At 48.7% G+C, this 23146-nt stretch overlaps 8 protein-coding genes across 8 annotated transcripts; 4 read left to right on the forward strand and 4 right to left on the reverse strand.

Moving 5' to 3' along the window:
- Positions 1–15: 15 nt before the first annotated feature.
- N7518_009274 (uncharacterized protein) lies at positions 16–225 on the forward strand (the record flags this gene model as incomplete). Its single annotated transcript, XM_057190201.1, has 1 exon — positions 16–225. The coding sequence occupies one exon, from the start codon at positions 16–18 to the stop codon at positions 223–225; it is 210 nt and encodes a 69-aa protein (XP_057037857.1).
- Positions 226–2512: 2287 nt separating this feature from the next.
- N7518_009275 (glycoside hydrolase family 72 protein) lies at positions 2513–4144 on the forward strand (the record flags this gene model as incomplete). The annotated part of the gene is made up of 1 exon (XM_057190202.1): positions 2513–4144. One exon carries the CDS (start codon positions 2513–2515, stop codon positions 4142–4144), a length of 1632 nt encoding a protein of 543 aa, XP_057037858.1.
- An 816-nt stretch (positions 4145–4960) lies between these two features.
- On the reverse strand, positions 4961–6502 carry N7518_009276 (mannitol dehydrogenase family protein; the record flags this gene model as incomplete). The annotated part of the gene is made up of 1 exon (XM_057190203.1): positions 4961–6502. One exon carries the CDS (start codon positions 6500–6502, stop codon positions 4961–4963), a length of 1542 nt encoding a protein of 513 aa, XP_057037859.1.
- Positions 6503–9470: 2968 nt separating this feature from the next.
- On the reverse strand, positions 9471–11333 carry N7518_009277 (GMC family oxidoreductase; the record flags this gene model as incomplete). Its single annotated transcript, XM_057190204.1, has 1 exon — positions 9471–11333. One exon carries the CDS (start codon positions 11331–11333, stop codon positions 9471–9473), a length of 1863 nt encoding a protein of 620 aa, XP_057037860.1.
- Positions 11334–11992: 659 nt separating this feature from the next.
- Positions 11993–13120, forward strand: N7518_009278 (uncharacterized protein; the record flags this gene model as incomplete). The annotated part of the gene is made up of 2 exons (XM_057190205.1): positions 11993–12636; positions 12658–13120. 2 exons carry the CDS (start codon positions 11993–11995, stop codon positions 13118–13120), a joined length of 1107 nt encoding a protein of 368 aa, XP_057037861.1.
- Positions 13121–14881: 1761 nt separating this feature from the next.
- On the reverse strand, positions 14882–15151 carry N7518_009279 (uncharacterized protein; the record flags this gene model as incomplete). The annotated part of the gene is made up of 1 exon (XM_057190206.1): positions 14882–15151. The coding sequence occupies one exon, from the start codon at positions 15149–15151 to the stop codon at positions 14882–14884; it is 270 nt and encodes an 89-aa protein (XP_057037862.1).
- A 1015-nt stretch (positions 15152–16166) lies between these two features.
- N7518_009280 (HNH endonuclease signature motif containing protein) lies at positions 16167–17679 on the reverse strand (the record flags this gene model as incomplete). Its single annotated transcript, XM_057190207.1, has 3 exons — positions 16167–17006; positions 17061–17353; positions 17430–17679. The coding sequence occupies 3 exons, from the start codon at positions 17677–17679 to the stop codon at positions 16167–16169; spliced, it is 1383 nt and encodes a 460-aa protein (XP_057037863.1).
- Positions 17680–19926: 2247 nt separating this feature from the next.
- Positions 19927–21867, forward strand: N7518_009281 (GMC family oxidoreductase; the record flags this gene model as incomplete). Its single annotated transcript, XM_057190208.1, has 1 exon — positions 19927–21867. The coding sequence occupies one exon, from the start codon at positions 19927–19929 to the stop codon at positions 21865–21867; it is 1941 nt and encodes a 646-aa protein (XP_057037864.1).
- Positions 21868–23146: the final 1279 nt, after the last annotated feature.

The raw sequence follows: 23146 nt of genomic DNA on the forward strand, positions 1-23146 counted from the left end.
ACCAACTATAACAATATGCTCAGATGGGGTGGTCGCCGGCCCAACAGCCCTGTTTATGGCGTGACGGTAGTTGGCCTTGAAGCCCGTTTCTTCATAATGCGTGGAGGATCGACAGTGTTGAATGACTATGGAGCCACGGTTGAGGCTGTATCGGTGAAGGAAAATGCTGCCAGAGTTCAGGAGATCTTGTCGGATATGAAAATTCGTATTAAACAAGATGTGTAGTGCACATGGAGGACCTTTCTGTGCCCTGCAATCAGAAACCAGCCCTTTCCCCTCTTTTTTCATAAAGACTCAAAATGCAACCGTTGGCGAATATCCGAAGGCTTGGAAAAGCTGGTTGGGCCGACTTCATAAACTCTCAAATTCTCCCGATATCGACACGATCCGACTACAAGAACTCATCAAGAAGCCTACCCTTGGGACTGAAGAGGTTTTTGGGTCCACTGGATTTTCGTCAGAAGGTCAGCCAGCTGCCATGGACCAACATTTATATACATATACGTATGTAATCTCTTGGAGGTCGAGGAATAACGTACCAAACGTTCCCTACTAACAATATTTGAGGGTAGTTATCGTGTGGGGTGTCCTAACAGATAGGCACTGGTTCGGCTAAGCAATGCTGGCAAATGGTCTGTTGCCGCATATACAGTTAGCCGGGATGGCTGGGCAACCATTGCCAATAATATAGCATATGGTGCTGCAAGGGCATCGCCGTTACGATCAAGTGGTTCAAGTAATCCCTCTGCGAGACAATCGGTCCTATCATCTAAAACGCCACGAATCCCTCCATCAACATTCAGGATGCCATTGACGAGAACCCTGCTTTTCTGCTGCTAGTTGAGCTTTTTTTTTTCTGTCTGCCTAGAGAAGGGATGAGGAAATGATTATTTGAGTTGGCTTTTCAATATTAGAATGAGAGAATTTTGCCTGACGGCACAGCAGGCAGTAATATTTCCTCCCGTTAGGTTAGCACAGCCCTCTCCTACATGGGGATGATTATCAACTAGGATCTTTTTGAAATGGCTCAACATACAGCGCAACGCAAACCATGCGGTTCGAGACAGAACCAGGCAGTGCAGTTCAGGGGTATATGCACCCCTGAATATCATAGATCACGCCAAAAGCGGGTCCAAGCATATTACTCCGTAGGTACGGGATACTAGAAAGTCAATCATCTCCCTTTCGGGGCATTTATGGAGTACAGAGTGCATATTTTACTTTACCAAGCTTTGTGGCGGCCTAATATCCCGCTTGGTATGGAGTCTCGGTGGGCTCTTTGCTTCATTATCAGTCCGAGACATTTTCTGGACGTTGGGGCTGAGACAAATTTCCCGAGCATTGGCTTGTTAGGTATAAGTATGAGGATACATGGTATTTTTTATACAAGCATCTCTGTCCTTATTATTATATAGTAAAAGTATGGAGAAATAGAAGAAGAGAATATCAAATTTGCAAATGTTATGATATCGATAGTTTGGCCCTAGTTAATATGAAACAATAGAATGTTACTCAATTGTATCATATACATAACATGAGATGTTTAGCTGCTGTACAACGGTAAATTATAGTATTGTCCGGTCCGAGAACATGTATCATAAATTAGAGACAGGTTTCAAGACAAATATTAGCCCGAAATGCCCCAGAAGTACAGTACTCCGTACCTTCAGAGACACATGTACTCTATCACTACCAAGGCTAGACCAATTTAAGACGGGATTGCAGTTTATTAATCCTGATATTTCCGATTTCAAGTGCTACGTATTACAATGCTCAAGCCTTAGCCAAGGATGCTTAGATTCATTCCAATCGACGTCATTGCATTGATCGCCCTTGGCAATGAACAAGCTTTCTTCTTTGAATCTCTCTTCTATACAATATTGTCTGTGTATTCCGTAGATGTTCAACGATGGAGTATTTTGTAAACATTTGACTTTCCAATAGATTACTAGAAAATGAAGTCCCACACCATCCTCCAGTCAGGGTCTTCCCAGGGTCTTTAGCGCATCATCAGCCCGTCCACGGGCTCACTAGCGCCTCCACATGTCTCAGGGGAAGTGGCAAATAAGCAAAAGGACTCAACGGGAAAGGCTTAGCCGAGGAAATAGTGGGGTGACAGTGGAGTCACAGTGGAGAAACAGTGCAGGGACAGCGGAGGCAGGGAGTAGAAGGGGCCAATGACGAAATATCAACATCTTCCACTTCCAAGGTTTGTTTGTCTCTGGCTTGCCAATCACGTCTGCCACTGGAGTTACCAAAAACCAAAAATCCGGTATAAATAGAAATCAATACAGCGTTGTACAAATGATATGCACTGGATATCTCCACATAAATTCGCGTCCCCCTTTAGACCCTCTTCCCCCTTCCAGGGTCTCTCTTTTCTTCTCCTCCCTTCCTACATATCTTGTAGATTTCTGATTCTTTCTTTCTTTCACTTATTTACATTCGCTATTTCGAAAGACGGTGTGTGTACCCGTCTGACATTCCTTAGGATTTCAATTTCCTTTGCGCAATGAAGGCCTCTATCATCGCTGGTCTCTCCCTTCTGGGAGCGGCCATGGCTGCCGACATTCCCTCGATTGAGATCAAGGGCAAGAAATTCTTCTACTCCAACAACGGCACCGAGTTCTTCATCCGTGGTGTCGCTTACCAGCCCAACTTCACGGGTCGCAACGGTGCTGACAGCACGGATACCTACACCGACCCGCTGGCCATCGACACCTGCAAGCGTGATATTCCCTACCTCGTCCAATTGCGCACCAACGTTGTCCGTACATACGCCGTCGACCCCAGCAAAGACCACGATGAGTGTATGACTGCCCTCGCCGATGCCGGTATCTATTTGATCACCGATCTGTCCTCGCCTAGCGAATCCATCCAATCCGACGACCCGACCTGGAACTCGGATCTCTTCACTCGCTACTCCCAGGTTGTTGATGCCTTCGCCAAGTACCCCAATGTCATCGGCTTCTTTGCCGGAAACGAAGTCTCCAACAAGGTCAACAACACCAACTCCATGGCCTACGTCAAGGCCGCCGTCCGTGACATGAAGTCCTACATCAAGCAAAAGAACTACCGTAGCTCCCTCGGCGTTGGCTACGCCACTGACGACGATGCCACCGTCCGTGAAGACATCACCAACTACCTCGTCTGTGACGAAGCTGCCGACTCCATCGACTTCTTCGGTTACAACATCTACGAGTGGTGCGGCGACTCCAGCTACCAGGAGTCCGGCTACGCCGATCGCACCAAGGAATTCGCCGACTACCCCGTCCCCGCCTTCTTCTCCGAGTACGGCTGCAACGAAATCCGCCCTCGCAAGTTCACCGACGTCCCCGTCCTGTTCGGCGACCAGATGACCCCCGTTTGGTCCGGTGGCATCGTCTACATGTACTACGAAGAAGCCAACGATTATGGCCTCGTCACCGTCTCCGGCAACGACGTATCGACCCTCTCAGACTTCAGCTACCTCTCCAAGCAAATGGCCTCGGCCACCCCGACCGGCGTGAACTCCGACAAGTACTCCGTCTCCACCACCGTCGGTCGCAGCTGTCCCACCATCGGCTCGGACTGGAACGCCGCCAGCAAGCTGCCCCCCTCGCCCAACGCAGACCTCTGCGAGTGCATGTACAACTCCCTCGAGTGTGTCCCCAACTCCGATATCACCGACAAGCAGATCGGAACCACTTTCAGCTACCTCGGCGGCCAGAGTGGTGTCTTGGACGGAGTCCAGTCCAACGCCACTTCTGGCACTTACGGCGCTTACTCCATGTGCTCGCCTAAGCAGCAGCTGGCTTGGGCTATGAACGTTTACTACCAAAAGAACAAGGCCAAGGCTGGCAGCGATGCTTGTGGCTTCAATGGTGTCGCTAGCACCAAGAAGTCTACCTCTGCCTCTGGCTCCTGCGCTACTCAGATGAGCTCTGCTGGCTCGGCTGGTACTGGCGCTGTCAGTGCTGGTCTTGCTGCTAGCACTGCTGCTGGTGCTTCTGGCTCTGGCTCTTCTGGCTCTTCTACTAGTGGTGCTACCTCCTCTGGTATTGCTGCTGGCACCGTTCCCCACGCTGTGCACATTGGTGCCTGGCAGGCGGGTGCCTATGCGGTCGCTGCCGTTGCCTCTGGTATCTTCATGGTTATGCTGTAAACTTGTGTTTGCATATTCATGATTTGGATTTTTCTTTCGTTGTACTCGCTGCCTTGTATATTCACCTATGTGTTGGATTTATGAGGTATGCTTTTTTGTAACATTGTTCATACATACTCCTTTTTTAAACTGCTAGCGGGAGTTCTATTATCCCGGATACTTCAAAATCCCATTGTTGAATATTTGAACAAATCTTCCTGTCGGAGTAGATTGTATTTCCAAGTTTCATATACCAATATGTTTAGATCTTCCGAGGTATCCCAATATATATAGATCCTCCAGTCAGAATTAATCGCGATAACAATCGACTTCTTGATTGGCTACATGTATGTAATGATTTCATGTTCTCACTGAGTTCATTCTGATAGCTCATGGAATGAACCATCATTGGCCTGCGCATGATATGCTCCAGTTTTTACCACGTCGTCACTTTCCTTTTTTACAAGTGTCCACTTCTCTTTTCAATGTAAAATTGAGCACGCTCATCTGACCCACGGGACCACCGGTCTACTCCACCTACAAGGCTTGGAAAGTTGCTCCCGAGCTCTTTATATCGGATGTAATAACATTAAGATTCACATTGGTTAGATCTGGCTATATCCCCGGCAACGAAATTCGCACGTTTCTCTAAATAAATCCAGAAAACAACTCATCCTAATTAAAGAAATCCGTTCAATATACAAGTACATACGGAGTAGTAGGCAAGTCTTGTCTACCATCTATCTGTATGTGTATTTTTTCTTAGATAGCATGCTAGAAAATGTAAAAACAACGCTCGCAGACGCAATTGTAACTTTTTCGTCAAACCAACAGCGACTAGTTGGCGTCCTCAGGGAAGTAGACCTTGAGGGTTTCCAAGACACCCTTGTCGGCGATGTCTGTCATGGCCTTCTTCATCTCATCCGTGAACCTCTTGCATCCGCGCAAGTCGTCACCGAAGAGAATCTTGATGTTGAGCAGCTGGTCGGGGCCGCCATGGCCGGCCTCAGCAGCAGCCTGGAGCTCTTGGCGCATGGGGTCATCAACCTCGAACTTCTTGCCGTGGTCATCGACACCTTTGACATAAAGGAACCAAGAGGCCGCGACGAAACACAGGCGGCGGAAAGGATATTCGATCTGCTTCTTCTCGCTCTCCCGAATCGCCTCGGCAATCGACGGCATGATGAACTGTGGGATCTTGCCAGAGGCATTGAGGCAGATTCGGGGCAGCTGATCCTTAATTTTGGAGTTGGAGAAACGCTTCATGAGCGTCTTGCAATACTCGTCAATGCTGACGCCAGGAATATCCGGCAAGAGCGGCTTCACCTCCTCTTGCATCATCTCCCACACCAACTGGCGCATGTTCGGGTTCTTCATGACTTCGTGGACGTATTCAAAGCCTGCCATCTGGCCTGGGTAGCCGATGGCCGAGTGGCTGCCGTTGAGCAGACGGAGCTTGTGCATCTCAAACTGCTCGACGTCGTGGACGTTCTTGACAACCTGGACACCAACCTTCTCGAATTCTGGGCGGCCGTCGCAGAACTGGTCCTCGATAACCCATTGCATAAAGGGCTCCGTGACGACGGGCCATGCATCCTGAATTCCAAAGTCCTCCGCGAGTTCCTCCTTGTCCTTGGCTGATGTCTGAGGTGTGATGCGGTCGACCATGGCGTTGGGGAAGGCGCCCTTCTCGGAAATCCACTCCGCGATCTTAGGGTTGCGCAAACGCGCAAAGGACACGAGCATGTTGCGTGTGATGGAGCCGTTCTTCTGCATGTTATCGCAGGACATGACGGTGAAGGGCTTGAGTCCTTGTTCGTAGCGTCGTGCGAGGGCCGCGTAGAGGAAGCCGAAGGTTGTGCGCGGGGCGTTCTCGTTGCCGGACTTGATGTCGAACTGGATATCGGGGTGATTGCTCAGCAGCTCGTGGGAGTTTTCGTTATAGTAGTAGCCGCTCTCGGTGATGGTGAGCGAAACAATATGGGTATCAGGGTGGGCCATCTTGGCGATGACAGCTTCGCGATTGTCGGGGGCGAAGAGGTAGGAATTGATGCATCCAACAACGTGGGCAAAGCTTCCCTTGTCAGAGCGCTCCATGACGGTGTAGAGGTGGTCCTGCTCTCTCAGGACATCGCGCATGGCAGCATCGAAGGGTTGCAAGCCAACACCGCAAATTGCGTAGTCGGTAACACCATGCTTCTCCATCAACTGGTCGACATAGACAGCCAGGTGAGCTCTGTGGAAGCCACCCACACCAACGTGGACGATTCCCTCTTTAACAGAGCTATTGCGGAAACGGTGCTTTGGGATTTGGATTGGCCCATTGCCTGCCTGCGCAATTTGCTCCAAGTGCTTGATGTTGAGCTTTAGGGGTGCCATTGTGATTAGAGGGAGTGAAGGAAGAGGGAGCTTGAGAAAGAAAGAAATGTTTGGGGCTGAATATCAGTTTGTGAGGGTCACCGCTGGTTTTGACCGCTGATCCTGGAAAATGCCCTGGGCGAATATTACATCATGTGGCCTCAAACCGCCACCCCTGAAGGGTGCCCACCTTCCTGTGACTGCAAAGAGCCATATGGAAGAATCCTGTGGCAGCTGATTAGTTTGCTTTTGGGAGTGGACCAGTCTGTTCCCAGCCATGGAAAGTTGTGGCCGTGCTAATAATAAAAAGCACCTTGCGTCAGAGCTGTCCGCTTCCGATCTCGGGGGCCGAGAACATTCTTCTGCCGATGCACTGGCCCCTTTCGGGCATTTGTTATGCTCCCGGTAGATTTTTCAAGGTCAAGATAAGCTATGGCATGGGGTTTCCCTGTACGGAGAAGATTAAATGAAAGGTCAGGCGGACTGAAAAGTACAGTTCGATATGTCCATGCCACTTTGTGAGTTCACAGCTGAAATAGGAAAGCCCCACCCGAGGAAATCCGGCCTGGAGTTGCCACTTTTCGTTTGATCTGGAACCTGAAAGGAGAAGGTGGTTGTCAACCAATCTCAGATACTTCACTCCAACAATTGGTAAGATGGCCGAGTTGGTCTAAGGCGCCAGGTTAAGGTATACCTTGACTCCATAACTAGCAATAGTTTCCTGGTCTCGCAAGAGGCGTGGGTTCGAATCCCACTCTTATCATTTCCTTTCTTTTTCTTTTTCTTACTTATTTTTTTCCCTTACAGGAGTCGCATGGTTAAATATTTTAGTATCAATAAATATTCATTTCAATTTACTATACTGTCACAAGTCCAAATCATACATGTGGGGGAATTCATTTGTGGATTTTGAGATTCCCCACAGTCCCTACCAATGTGAGAGAGAATATATATACTAGCGACACACGCCCTCAAAACCCACCATATCATTGGGCTATGGACAGCACATAAGCCGCTCGCATCACAATATTGCACATCGGCCAGAGAATGTGACAACTGTAAATACCCTACAGGATATCGAACTCCGATCGGTCTTCATCATGGAAATCAGAACAAATAACCATGCCACCCCTGGACAAAGCACGGTTATCAGCCATGGAAAGATCTTAACGGTATTTCTCAAACTACACTATAGCTGTGTGGTACGACGTCGACAGAGAGAACGGCTCAATTGCAGGCGAGGATTCTAGAGAAGCATATCTACCATGTTGATCGGGGTTGTCATCGAATTGCCAGCCTTCGAGTATAGTGTTCGTGCTGGCTAGTAAAGGCTGTCCGAGTAGCCAAATAACTAAAAATAAACATCAGAGGGCACCTGTACGGATAATCCATATTGGAAAAAAGGAAAGGGAGAAATTCGCGAAAGAAGAAGAAAGCGCAGAAGGAAGCGTGGAAGAGCTTATATAGCAGGGGAAAATAATATGCGAGTCAATAAGTCTACATTAGTGTCCGAGAGATAGAGTATATACATAGATGGGCAATGAAAGAAAGGAACAACCAGATAAATGTCGCATGAGCTATATCTTAACGGCCGAATGTATGAGGTTATCTTATTACCATACTGCAGAAAAGCCTATGTAGTTCTCCAATGATAATACGACAGAGGCAGGATCAGAGTCTGATAGAGTAGATTCTATTGAGTGCGTTTTTGGATCAAAAAGACCGGCAAATTCTGATCACTTCCACCGAATGTAGTGAGATTAGTCTGAGATTGACAAGACTCCGAGGGAGGCTAATAAAATAAGGTTTACAAGCGAGATGAATGGGTCTTAGTACCACGATTGGATCACCTGCTAAAATTGATGAACCATTTGCTTTTAGCTGTGTCCCGCCTCGTTTGCCGAGAATCCTCTCGAGCACAGGAAGGTACATTAGATGTATCATTTCTATGTGTCGATACCTCATTGAGGCTATGCTTTAGGTCTCAATAGATATCTTCAAGTATACGGTATGTGGTATGTAGCGACAAAATTAAGCAATCACACGGACGATCGCACGGACACACTAGTTAGCTATTGAAAATTAGTGTTCCCAGACCAATCGGTAGGCAAGGGGGGGGGGGTCCATCCACACAGCAAAAAGTCGGTGCTCTAAGAACAAATATATGCTTATTGGGTTGATGTTATGCCTGAGAAAGGTTGGGAGACAACTATGGGATGAGATAGTTGCTATTAGACACTTGCTTTTCTGATGTTATCATCACTGCTTTGGGAATCTCAAAAAGGATCCTTCGTATTCATTGGGGATCGTTGATAATTCTTGGGAAATTGGCGATTTAGGCCTGGACAAGAAAATAACACACGCACATGCAGAGCCTCTAAATCTTGTAGCTGTGATAGAATCAGAGTATGAGTTGCATATCATCATCCGAATCACATTCATCCAGTGCGTCGATAAGTGTCGATTAGTATCGGGAGAGTGGATGAAACTAAACCCGGGAGTGGCTTGAAGAACATCCTATAAAACTGCTCCTTCATAGTTTTTCACAATATCAAAGTCACCTGAGTCTATGTCCGAAGATGGGTCCTCTAATCCCGCCCCAATTTCTGGACCTGTCTGTCTAATTTAGATTATCGATTGAGTAACCGGCCCGAGCCGACCGAGTCTAACCGTGGAAACCTTCTGCCATGCGGCGGAGAAACCTCGGAGGAGGGGTTGTGCAACCCCAGTTTCTGTCGCTATCATTAGTTCTTTAACCAATCAATCATCCATACTTAGTAACACTCAGTACAGAGGTACTGAGCCCACCCGCATTCGGCCTCGTAGCCTCAGCTTGTTGTTAAACATTTAGACTTTCGCGCTGTAAAACCATAGTCTCCATTTGCCTAGATACAATCTGCGGAATGAAAATGTCCCTATCAGGAGGTATCTACAACTAGAGGTAATGTCTCATATCTAGTTGTCACGCAATTTAAAACCCCAAGCCCGACTACTGGGATTTGATCAAATCCGCCGCGTGCTCCGCAACCGCATAAATAGTAGCCTGGATATTTCCAGCAATCTCAAGCGGGAAGATACTGGCATCAACAACCCTCACGTTTTTGGTGCCATAAACCCTCAGCTCAGAATCAACAACGCCGCCAAGCTCCTTCGGCAGCATGGCACACGAGCCCACGGGATGGAAACACGTGAACAAGAGATCCTGAACGACATCCTTCGCATGGTCCAGATCCCTCAAATCGATGGTACTCTCAGGCATGCGTTTTCCGGCTTTGAGCAGACCAGAGAGTGGAGCAGTCTCGGAAACGCGCCCCATGAACTGCAACTGCCGGGCCATGATCTCCAGATCAAGCGGGTGGGAGAGCAGGTTCGGGTCGTAGGTGGGCTTATCTTCACTCTTTCCAGAGGCAATGTGGACCGAGCCGCGTGAGAACGGGTGGTTGTGCAGCACCATGATGGAAATGTAGTTCTCCGGGTGAACTTTGGCCAGCACGTCGGTGATGGTTGTTTGGTCTGGTTTCCCGTTGAGCTGGGCAGGGAGGAAGAGGTAGTGCGTGGAGTTCTCGTTCCGGTCGAGGAGTATCCTGCGGATTTGAGAATATTGCGCTTGCAGGTTAGCTGGTGTGCTGTCGTTGTCGAGGTATTTCGAGAGCAGGGCGTTGAGTTCTTCTTGCGGCACGACCCCGGTTCCATCCACCAGCGGGAGATAGGCCATGCTGAGAGGTATGCCGGATAGCGGGCCTCCGCGCGTCTCCTCATAGAGCTTCATGACTGCCTGTACGACGTTGGGATCACGCATGATATCGCCCGAGATTTGGCCATCGGCGATCTCGAAGTTGACGCTCGCGATACTGTGATCTTGAAGATTCTCGCCCACGGCGGGGTTGTCGATCATCACCGGGATGCCGTGGGTCTGGAGAAGATCTGCACCGCCGATACCCGAGAGCTCGAGCACCTGAGGGGAATTCAGGCTGCCTGCGCAGACGATCACTTCTTTCTTTGCCTTGATCTCGTATGAACTGTCCTGAGTCTTGACCTGCACACCAGTGGCAACGACATCTCCCTCCTGTTGGGAGAGGACAATTCGCTCGACCATTGTCTCTGCAAGAAGTCGTAGGTTTGGCCGCGCCGCGACCTCGGGGGAGTAGTATGCCGCTGCATACCCTCTTTTACCCGTCTTGACATCGATGCTTATCGGGGAAGTAAAAGCGCCCAGTTTGTGGCCATTAATAGGATCGGCATCGGTTTCCCAGCCCAATTGCGCAAATGTCTCATTCCAGGCCTTGTGGAATGGCCCATATATATCTGGGTAAGTTACAGGAAGAGGACCATTCGATCCTTGGTTATCGAGTTGCATGTACCGGCTTGTGCCGAGTAGTTCTGCAGTGGCCTCGCTAGGTGCGACATACGAGTGGAACTTTCGAAGATAGGGGGCCATATCCTTGGCACCCCAACCGTCATTTCCTAGCGCCTTCCACGCGTCAAAGTTCGATGCGGCAGGGTACACAATAGCGGAAAAATTCAATGCGGAAGAGCCGCCGACGACCCGACCGCGGGGCTGACCGATCTGTCGGTTTTTCACATGGACCTTTTCATTAATCAGGTTTTCGTCCGAGAAGGCGATGTTTAAGACGGGCATACATACCTGCGGAATACTCATGTAATCCCAGTCAAAGTCCGGGTTACCATACATGGTAGCCATCAATCCAGGGGTATCAATACGCGGATCTCCCATCCGATTGGCGCCAGCTTCGATGAGCAGGACACTGACGGAGGGATCTTCGCTTAGACGATTTGCCAGAACAAGACCGCCGATTCCAGCGCCGATGATGATATAGTCGTAGTCATCCATGTTGTAAGCAACTAGTTTAAAAAACTTGAATCTTTTCCCAGTATGGAGGGGAAATGACAATAATAGAAATATTTAAGATCGAAAGTCGGACAATCGACTGCCAGCAGATAAAAAAGTCCGCGCGGCATTTCTAGGGTTTCGTATCCCGTCGGCTTGGTGGCTGTTACTAGCTCATACTCTGTAACTTGTTCCCGACGTTATTTACCTCAGTGAGGTTAGTGCCCCTAAAAACAAGGAGGTGTACGGGGGTGGAGTGTACCGAGGCCGTTATTTGTTAATAGCCGAAGCCCATACACATAATAGGAGAAATAGTCTTTACAAGCTTGGCTTGGCCCTAACTAGGCTGACATTCGTTCCAATGACAGCCACTTAATTCTCTCTGCAAGTCCACTCTGGGAAATTAATTTGGGTTAAAATAAAACGGCCCGCCATAACGGCTCCATAATCTCCTGCTGATCACCTTGTCAGGCCAATGAGTGGCTAGTTTGAAACCGTAGTGCATAGTACTTTGTACAATTGACGGAGACAATGTTGGTTTCCCGCCGACTGACAGTTCTTCACGGCTCTTAAAGATCCTTCACCCTTTGCAACCATATATGCCCCAAGTGTACATGTTGTACAACACACCAAAAACCGAAAACGGATGAGTTAATGGGAAAATGCAGTTATACAATGTCTTTGGCTTCCCCATCGTGCGCGATCAGCTCATCGCCAACACGGTCCTCGTCGCAATCGCAACACTACTCGTGATATTGCGTGGTGTCTCCCGTCGACTCCGAAAAACCGGTGCAGGATGGGATGATGCATTCTGCGTTGCAGGGCTTTTCCACACATATGGCATGCTCGCAATGCACTACCACTACGCTCGGGTGGGGATGCGATACCACATCACGGAGATTCCCGCGGAGAATGCCGTAGTGATCGCTAAGATGCTCATGGTCTACCAGATCATCTACTACAATGCCATGGTCCTGGCGAAATTCTCCTATCTAGCCTTCTACCTGCGCATCTTTGTGTCCAGGGAATTCCGCATCCTGACGTGGACCTGTATAGGCTTTTCGGCCGCATACTGGGTTGGGAGTATGCTGCAGGTTTTCTTGATCTGCACACCCTTCGCGAGGAACTGGAATCCTACTCTGCCGGGCCACTGCGCGAATCAGAACGTGGCATTTTCGACGATTGGAGCCTTTAACCTGATCACCGATATGATCATCGTGGCGTTGCCAGTTCGCTTTGTCTGGAACCTGAATATGTCGGTTGCGACTAAGATGGGGTTGGTTGGGATCTTTGGATTGGGTGCCTTGTAAGCTTTCTCCTCCCCCAGGTTCGCCGTCGCAAAGCAAAGTTCTAACGAGTATCATAGTATTTCCTCCATCACCATCATCCGTATCCGTGTCCTCACCACGGTTGATTTCACCGATCTGTCTTACTCGATGATCTGGGCTGCCTTCTGGAGTGTCACGGAGCCTGCTCTTGCCATTGGAAATTCTTGCGCACCCATGCTCCGACCAATTCTCAAGGCTGCTTTCCCGTCCTTGTTCGGCAGTCATGATGGATACTCGTCGCAACCGTTCACAGGAGGGCCCACCAGCCAGAGCAAAAACAGTACGGTAAAACGGGGGCATGGCATGGATGAGGAGGATAGCGAATTTCCCCTCACGCGACTGGATCAAATACCAGGGTCGGCGGATGGATTGTCGTTGAATGATCAGTCGCAAGATGGGCGCTCACACTATGCGTCATATCAAGTCTCTACGACTATTGTTGGGCCAGCTAAAGGGTTGTAATAATATCTAATGCTATCAACTATTTCTTTTGTCCATTTTCTTGAAACTACAATATACCAATGCTGCTTTCGTCGATGAACTGTTGTATCCTGTAGTCGAGTGATAGGGTTAGGGTTGGATCTTATGATCTGTGACATTCCGCGCTGTACGGCCGAGTAAGTTATGATTAGCTGTACTCCGTATAAGATACGGTATCGGTCGATGAGGCTGAGGCCTGAATGCTGCACTGGTATTCCAAGTTATATCAGAGGTGGACCTAACGCACCGGGCTTATAGACAACCGTGTTTTATGGACTGCCGTTTCGTCTAAGTAGACATCTCTCGTTTCTCTCTTACTCTCACTCTTACTCTCACTCTCACTCTCACTCTCACTTCTCTCTTACTTTATATACATTACAAGCGTCAAGCTCTCGGAGTGATAAGAGGACCGAATTATAAGCCAATCCCCATCCACTGGTTTCCCCCGCTTTATTTTACAGCTAATTCCGAATACCCGAAAGAAGATACCTAAAACTCCATACAACATACGAGAAACATCGGCTGTTCTGGCCCTGCCCGAAGCAGGTAGTAGCCAGAGACCCGCTCTTCTCCACTCCTTCAGCTCCCTTCATCCCAACAGTTTCGCCAAGATCACCTGGCAATCTTTTCATTCTGGCTGATGAAAAGAGGGTAGAATCGACCATTCATGGACTCAGATTCTGCGTTCTTTTTTTCCCCTGCAAGAGGACTATGGTATCGAAAGAGAACCATACGTGAACCCTCGCGGGCTCGTGCCAACATTGTCCCTACGAATATCTAGAACATGATTAACAGAGTTTATTTGTTGAGTGTAAGACCAGGACTGCGAGCCCAAATAACACGAAAACAAAGAACCAACTACACAACAATATGCGCTGATAGGGCGGGCGTCGGGTTAAGTAGGAGATCATGTCCGTGGCCGAATCCAGGCAACGGTTTTTGTGGGGCGGATGCCTCAGGCAGACGTCAGGGCTGATCCAAGACAGACCCGCTATTCTCCACTTTCCCTTTTCATCCGTTTCGGGAAGATCACTTGGTATTCTTTTCAATATGGAAGCTTTTGATGACAAGAACATTTCTCGAGTTTGAATATGAGGAAAGCAGCTCATTGAGGAGTTGATAGGCCAAGACCCTGACCTAGCTGAACTCCCGCGTACAAACTTTTTTACTCTTTGGTTCTCGGATATTGAAGTCCTTCGAGTGTTTGCAAACGTGCTTCAGAGGGGTGATCCCAATTTCAAATGGCGAAAATATCTATTGTCCACCCCCGACCCAAGTGATGTACCTGGAGTCTGTAAGTGCATCGTGGATCAGAAAGTGCCTTCATGGCAATAAGACAATAAGCTAACAATTGATATACAAAACAGTCGCGTCAAATAAACTCACTGCTATACCCTCAGATTCCTACTATCTAGCAGCCATATTGTGCCTAGGAGTCCAAAATTGCACAGCAAGCAATTACTAGAGATCCTCTTGTCTTACCATTCCATGCTATATACGATAGAGTCCCGGTACATTGAGGATACAATGTCCTTGTCACGGCAGAGGAATTTCAGAGACTCATGGAAATAAAGGTGCATATAAATTGTACCTGGCAACATTTCCGAATTAAAATACATCAATTACTTACACTTGTTGACTACAAATAAATATCTCTACAAATAGAATAGAAAACTGGGGCCGGAGGCTCTTTTTGTATTTTCAACTAGATCCCGCCTCACAGCATATGTTATATATATAAGCTTAAGTGCTAAAAAACCAAATAGGTGGATATGCGGGCTCAGACGGACCAGAGCAGAAAAGGAGAACAAAACAGCAAAAAGGGAAGGGGTACAAGTCGGAGCTACGGCGTCGGTACTTGAGAGGCGCAGGATTGGGGTCCTCGTATGGAACCTTACGACGGCCGACTTGAGTGTCGGTCAGGCGGGTGGAGACAATCGTCCCATGCTTCTTCACGGCCATCTGACCGATTTTACGGTGGTCGTCCATTTCGTGGCGGTGGAGTCCCAGCATAGCGCCAATGAGGGCAAATTTTTAGACCTATAGCTCCGCGGTTAAGATTTGTAAAGAGGATGAGGACAGAGGAGCAGGGGTCCCTTGCTCGGGGATCCTATTGGAGATCCGAGGTTTAATTGTCCAGGGGAAATTTGAGCGGATGGCATTGCCTCACGATCGGCATCTGGTTTAGCCATGTTTTCGTCAGTTGTGTTTCACCGAGAGGGTGCATAGGTCGGTCCTTCCCCGAGTCACTGGGTTCGTGGTTGTCACGGTGAAAGTTTGTCCGGTTTCAGCGTTTCGCAATGCAAGAGATATATATTGCCATTTGGAGAATGCCATATTCTTGTTGAAGGAGAAAGGAAAAGTGGAGAAGAGCGGGTCTCTGACTATTATATGCTTCAGGTTGTCATGTCTTTCTTGTTAGTCTTTAGATATCTTCTTTCGGGTATTCGGAATTAGCCGTAAAATAGTGAACGTGAATTAGCTTATAATTTTATCGTTTTATCACTCCGAAGGCTTGACGCTTGTATTGTATATAAACTAGGAGAGAAGTAAGAGAGAAACGAGAGATGTCTACTTAGACGAAACGCAGTCCATAAAACACGGTTGTCTATAAGCCCGGTGCGTTAGGTCCACCTCTGATATAACTTGGAATACCAGTGCAGAGCCCCGGCGTATCTTATGAGGCCAATTTCTGACCTATATCTAGGCGCAGAGCGGAATGTTATAGGTCATAATTCATTAAGATCTACAATATGCGAAAGATGATAGTAGTTGGTAATTTTGGAAGAGTTAACATTCCAAGAGAAGCTATCTAGGTCATGGACACACGAATGAGCTTGCGTTGGCTTCACCGGAAAGGCCACTAGTCAATAGCACCGCGTAGAGGCCCAAGCTTATGGCTATTGGATCTTCTGGAATAACAGGAGTAGTTCCAGAAGACCCCAGCCTTGGTGGATGGCCGGTATTGATGTGAGAAATGCGTTATCTAGCCATATTTTCAACTTGGGCGACGGAGCGAAGAATGCTTTCAGTCAACATGCTCAGTAGCAGATTCATCTATGCCAGGTAAATCCCGTGCCTTTGAAGGTGATGGAGATCGGGTCGGCATTCTGAAAGGTACGTTCTCAGAGAGCATACGAGCTCCCTTGCTCGGGGACCATGCTGGAGACCCGAGGTTCGATTGCTCAGGGAAAGTGTAAGCCTCCTTGGTCGGAGATCTCGACCTGGAAGTCACAACGACGGAATCACCGTCGGAGTCAAGGTCGCTATCTTCGTCTTCACCCGCTCCTTGCATACTAGCGATGCGACTCAGATTCCACTGCATTTTCAGCAACTCCTCCGATGGAAGTGGATGAGTCACTGGGTTTGTTGTTGTCACGGTGAAAATGTGTCCGGAGGAGATAAGGTTCAAAGATTCACAATGCAACAAATATCTGTTGCCACCTGGAGATGTGGCATATCCTTGGGGTTGATTAGGGAATGGATGGGACATAGTGGGGATGATGTCGGTTCGCTTCTCACTCCCGCGGAGAGGCAACCAATGGAACGCAATGTCCATTTTCGTGTTCTGCTCGTAAGTTCTCAAGTGGCGGAAAGCACACAGGCAATTATCCCAGTAGTTATGTTCTTGACTCGCAAGGGTTATCAGGTTCTTGACCTGTTCGGTATTGATCTGGTGATTTGAGCCACCGAGGAGTTCAGCCTTCCACCTGTCGGCGCGAGCCTCACCCCAGAAGTTTTCGAGCCATTCCCAGGTTGCACCCCGGGTGCTGGAACCGTTCAATTTGTAGGGAATGATATGAGCACACTGAATCCCGGGGTGATCGCGCTTGGTTATGATGCACCTGTTACTATCTCGCTCCAGGCACTAAAGGGCAAGGAAGTTAGCATTATCCTGTCTCAATATTCTCGATCAGCGTACCTTCTTCTTCATAGCGTCGTCTCGCCTTTGTCTTTCTGGCTGAACCAAAGTCAAATCCCGACCAAGGGAGGGGCTTTGCTGAACGGCAGTTGACGATTCGCCGAGGGGGTTTTGCTGGTCATCCCAAGAAGTACGTGGTGTGTTAATCGAACGCTCGCGGAGACCTGGCTGGCCCTTTCGAGGAGACATGGAGCGAGTCCTGCCCGCGGGGCTTTGAGCTGGTACAGGCAATCTAGATCCGGAGGAAGATTTGCCTTTCGAGGACGACTTATTGGCCTGCTTACTTGATGCGACTGTTTTGTATATCAATTGTTAGCTTATTGTCTTGTTACCATGGAGGCACTTTCTGATGCACGATGATGCACTTACAGACTCCAGGTACATCACTTGGGTCGGGGGTGGACAATAGATATTTTCGCCATTTAAAATTGGGATCACCCCTCTGAAGCACGTTTGCAAACACTCGAAGGACTTCAATATCCGAGAACCAAAGAGTAAAAAAGTTTGTACGCGGGAGTTCAGCTAGTCTAGGGTCCTGACGTATCAGCTCCTCGATAAGCTGCCTTCTCTCCTCATCTTCGAACTCGGAAAAAATGTTCTGGTCATCAAGAGGTTCCATATTGAAAAGAAAGTGTTGATGAAAATGCTTGATGAAAATGGTTGACGAAACTGGTTGGAGGAGGGAAGGAAAGTGGAGAAGGGCGGGTCTTGCTTTATTTAGGCTTGACGTCTGCCTGAGGCATTAGCCCCAGGATAACCCGTGCTGTCGGATTCGGCCACGGACTTCTACCTTACACTTTCAAAGAGCCTCGATATCTGAGAACCAAAGAGCAAAAAAGGTTTGCACGCGGGGGTCCAGCTAGGTTGGGGTCCTGACTTATCAATGATTTGCTTTCTCTCGTTAGATAATAAACCCTAAGTACTAGTTGCAGTGGATTTAACCTTCAATAAAGTAGCTGCTAGTACGTTTTGGGAAGGTGAAACTCAAAACTTCCGTTTTCTGTCCTTGGTCCACGAGTGCTACCTGAGGCCGCAAGCTAACATATAAGGGGCACTCTTCCCCCCCTTCTTTTCTCCCTTTTCTTCCTCCTACAACCATCCTGCCGACCAGACGCAAACCCAGTTTCTGCTAGACGTGAGTCTGCAGTGCCCGACCACCCCGACACGCAGCCACCCTCGACACCAACTCAGTTTCTGCTAGACGTGAGTCTGTAGTACCGACCACCCCGACACGCAGCCGCCCTCGACACCAAACCAGTTTCTGTTAGACGTGAGTCTGCAGTGCCCGACACCAGCGACTTCGACACCCGGGTTAGCTCCAAAGGGAGTAACTCGGCCGGTCTTCCCAGAAGACCGGGGTCTCCTGGGACAGCAGTATGCTCCCAGGGGATCCAACAGCCACGAGCTTGGACCTCTCCGTGGTGCTGTTGACTAGTAGCCTTTTGGTGAAGCCAACGCAAGCTCATATTCTTCTCCACTTTCCTTCCCCCTTACAGTATCCTACATCCCATAGTAGATAGAGTAGACTACATCCTTCCCTACGTCATTAATACCTATGATTTAATCAGGTGATTGACGTAAAGCTTGCCTCAAAACTAAGACGAAAGTATTTCTAAATACACTTCCACCCCTTCAGTTCATGATGAATTCCTGTAACTGCCTGAGGTCTGCCTTTGGCGAGATAAATCTCCTTTTTCCCATATTCATCGTTCTGATCTTCTTTCCCAACTAAGTTTGCCATTAAATAACTGCGGGTCTAGTGCCAGCGATCCTACCGACCGCCAGTGTAAGCAGCGTCGCTGGCTAAGGAAGACAATTCCCTTTCTTCCTGGGCACCGAACGCCGTTTGGTCATGCTTGTCGCATGCTTGTAGCATCTTTGGACATCTTTTTATGTGCATATCACGCACATCTTCCGGGGGATCACTCCCATATCTGTCGATTCAATATGTGTCGTACATCCGACAGTTGACGGTCAATCCTTTTTTTCGCAATAATTGACCCTTCAACATTTGCGGAGCGACAGTCATATTGATCTAGCCGGAAGTAGCTAAGGCATCCGATGACCACACCGCCTACGCTCTCTTTCCGCACAGTACGGAGTACAGGCGCAGGCCTATGTCAGATACTCTGCTTTCTTTCTCCGTTGATCAAACGGGTCTTCTTCGGAATAATACGAGTGAACATGTTTGACATGCATGACCTGACGAGCTTGTGGCGGCCATTTCTTAGTCCTGGTGGGGTTGGCCATGGTGGACTCGGTAGAGCATGTCTTGTCATCTGCCTCGGCAGAGGATTATCGCTCGATGTTTGCATTCTTTGCAGATGTGGGGTTTTCCCTCTTTTGCCATTTTGGGTGCCTGCTCCTCTCTCTGATCTACCTCGTATAGAATCTTGAATTGGCTTCCCCCTTTTGATGAAAGCCTGCCACTTAACATATTGAGCCTCCAGATGACATGGATTAACATGGTATTGAGCATCCAGATGACAGGGATTAGAATGTCTCAGCTTTGAGAAGAATTATCTGCACTGTCTCGGCAATAGCGAACTGCTAGTGATGCTTCGTTCTGGAAAGGAGAAACCCCCGAAACATGTGGATCCGTCTTGATGATCTGCATCGATGTAAGGTTTACGCATTAAACTACTGATGATCGTTCGGTAATTGTCCTAGAAAAGTACTAGGCTCAGCTGTCTCCGTGTAGATCACCATGAGCTAGTGGAGACCGAGGCACGCCAAGTATTCAACGGCTTTGATAAAAATGGAGAACGACGTGAACCATCCCGTTGTTCAGGGGAAACCCCATGCATAAAAGCTGGGTGATATCTCTTCTGCAAGGTCAAGTCACAAAAAGTCCTTCTTTGTCAATATGATTCTTGCTTATATCTTTGGCCTGCTGGTCGCCACGTCCGGCGTGGCCAAGGCCGTGGAACTCACCGGTTATGAATATGTCATTGTCGGTTCCGGTGCTGGTGGTGGTCCTCTGGCAGCCCGACTTGCTTTGGCTGGTCACAAGACACTGCTCATTGAGGCTGGTGATGACCAGGGTGAAACTTACAACTACACCATCCCTGCCTACTCCGCCAGAGCCTCCGAAGACGAGAAGCTTTCGTGGAACTTTTTCGTCCACCACTACGAAGATGACGAGCGTCAGGCTCGCGATTGGAAGACTAGCTACGATACGCCCGATGGCGGGATATACACTGGCCTCAACCCTCCCGCGGGTTCGACCTTGAAGGGAACCCTCTACCCTCGTACAGGTACCCTCGGTGGTTGCACTGCCCACAACGCCTTGATTGCAGTCTATCCTTACCAGTCTGACTTTGAATACATTCAGACTATCACCAACGATAGCTCTTGGGCACCCGACAACATGCGCAAGTACTTCACTAAGCTGGAGAACAACGGTTACTCTCTTCCCGCAGTTGAGGGCCACGGTTACGACGGCTGGTTGTCGACCGAAACCGCGCCCCTCAGCATTGTCTTAGAGGATACCCAGTTGCTGAGCTTGCTCACCGGTGGTGCCTATGCGCTCGGTAACACGACCGATCAAGTTATGAACCTTGGCACTCTGCTAGTTGGCGATGCCAATGCTGACACGGAGACCCGTGACACCGAGCCCGGTTACTACCAGATCCCTATCTCCACCGACGACGCTCACCGCAATGGTGCTCGTGAATTCATCATCTCTGTACGCGATGCTACGAATGACGATGGCTCTAAGAAGTACCCTCTTGATGTCCGCATGAACACCCACGTCACCAAGGTGACCTTCAATGAGACCGAAACCCCACCCCGCGCCACCGGTGTGGAGTTCCTCGATGGCGAGCACCTCTACAGGGCCAGTCCTATGTCGAACTCCGCTGTTACTGGTACCCCCGGTTCCGCAACCGCTTCTCGTGAAGTCATCGTTGCCGGTGGAGTATACAATTCTCCCCAGATCCTCAAGCTGAGTGGTATCGGACCCGCCGAGGAACTCGAGAAGTTTGGTATCAAGGTCATCAAGGATCTCCCCGGTGTCGGCACCAACCTCCAGGACCACTATGAGATCTCCGTTCAGGGCAAAGTCGAGGAGGACTTCTCCTGCTTGAACAAGTGCACCTTCAGCATTCGCGACCAGGCGGACCCTTGCATCAGTGATTGGGAGTCTCCTGTTCTTGGCGACCACGGAATTTACTCATCCCCCGGTCTCGCCGCCACCATGCTATACAAGAGCTCCACGGCCACCGATGACTTCGACATTTTCGAATTCGGTGGCCCCGTTAACTTCCGTGGCTACTTCCCCGACTACAGTATCAACGCGACTGACGAGCACAACTGGTTTACCTGGGCTATTCTCAAGTCTCACCCCCGCAACTCTGCTGGAAACGTCGTTCTGCAGTCCGCTGATCCTCTTGACATGCCTAAGATCACCTTCAACTACTTCGACACTGGTGTCGGCGACTACGAGGCTGATCTCACTGCTATGTACGAAGCCATCCAGCTTGCTCGTGACGCGTTCAAGCGCCAGACCGTCAACATCACTGAGGTTCTCCCTGGTGCTGATGTCCAATCCAAGGAAGACATCATCGATTACATCAAGGATGGTACTTGGGGTCACCATGCATCCTGCACTTGCCCCATTGGTGCTGATGATGACACCATGGCTGTCTTGGACTCCAAATTCCGTGTCCGTGGTGTCTCTGGTCTTCGTGTCGTTGATGCTTCCGTTTTCCCCAAAGTCCCCGGTACTTTCACCGCTGTGTCTACTTACATGGTCGCCGAGAAGGCCGCTGATGAGATTCTGAGCGAGCTTGAGGCCAGTTCTTAATTGATTTGGGTGTACATTTTCGGAATTCGGAGGTTTGTAATGATTGTGGATGGAAATGTGAAGGCATGCATTATCATGTATTTTTAATAGGTTCGTTATCAAATATAAACATATTCTATGTAATTCTGCTGAATCAGTTCGCATCTACTTACTCTCTCATCAATACCATATCGGCAGCAGCCTGCGCAATTTCGCTGCCTACATTCATGTGAATGCCGACAGTTGGCTTCCTCTTCCTTTAGACAGAATAACATCAAGTAGTTCATCTCATTATTTCTCTCCGTAAGCTGGATTGGTCTCCCCTGCTTTTTCGGTTGGAATGTTCAAGTCGCCTGCTAGTAAAATCGATCTGGAGCATCGCAGGTCTTCATCAGAAAGGCCGCATTCCCGCAGCAAATAGTTTTCTGCCGTGCCATACTCGTCCTGAATGCCCTTAATTGTTGCAATCATGTTCTCTTCTCTAGATTTCGAGTCAGATAACTGATCAAATTCACGAATATAGAGAAACAGACTCGGCAACAATGATCTCTTCGGCTTTTTTCCTTGCGTCATCACGATTTGCGGTGGCATGATTCAAATAGCTCTCAATACTGTCAACGCACCCTGCAAGACCTTCTGTGCTGAGGCCGTACTCGCTGGCGATAATTGCATCAGACACCCCAGCAAGGAGAAATAAGAGTGCAAAAACCATGCCCGTACGGTCTTTACCAAGCGTACAATGTATAAGTACACACGGGGATTTTCTTTCAAATAAAGAAGTAGGCGTCTTACGACTTCGGTTCCGTTTTGCAGAAGTTGTATGTAGTTCTTCGACACGGACTTCAAGCATGAATTAGACACGTAAAAGATAGAACGGAAGGGAAATAAATAAGGCGAACCCACATTAACCCCGGTTTCTTGGAAAGAATCATATTTTATGAGAAGCTGCTCAATTGAAAAGGCCTCCTTTTCAATGGGCCAGTCCAAAAACACGAACCCTTCTCTTTCCATAATCTCCCGTGGTATCTTCCAAGGTACTGTCGTTTCATTGTGAGATGCAATATTCACAATAAATTTGATCCCCATGGATTTCATTTGTTTCATTCCTACGAGACTTGGCCCTCCTGGATGTGCTGACCGGTATAGAAAGCCCCTCCGGGTTTGTTTTTGATTGCCGAAAGCGCTAGGATAGCCGCCAAACCCGCGAAGGTTGGGAACTCCCTCGAAATCTATAAAATTGAACGGTTGTTCATATTCAAAGTCATCAATTGGTGGCTGAATCGTAAGAGGAATGGTTTGG

This window comes from Penicillium psychrosexuale (genome assembly GCF_028828465.1).
Source record: "Penicillium psychrosexuale strain IBT 29551 chromosome Unknown utg000005l, whole genome shotgun sequence".
In the NCBI taxonomy this organism is placed as follows: Eukaryota; Fungi; Ascomycota; class Eurotiomycetes; order Eurotiales; family Aspergillaceae; genus Penicillium; species Penicillium psychrosexuale.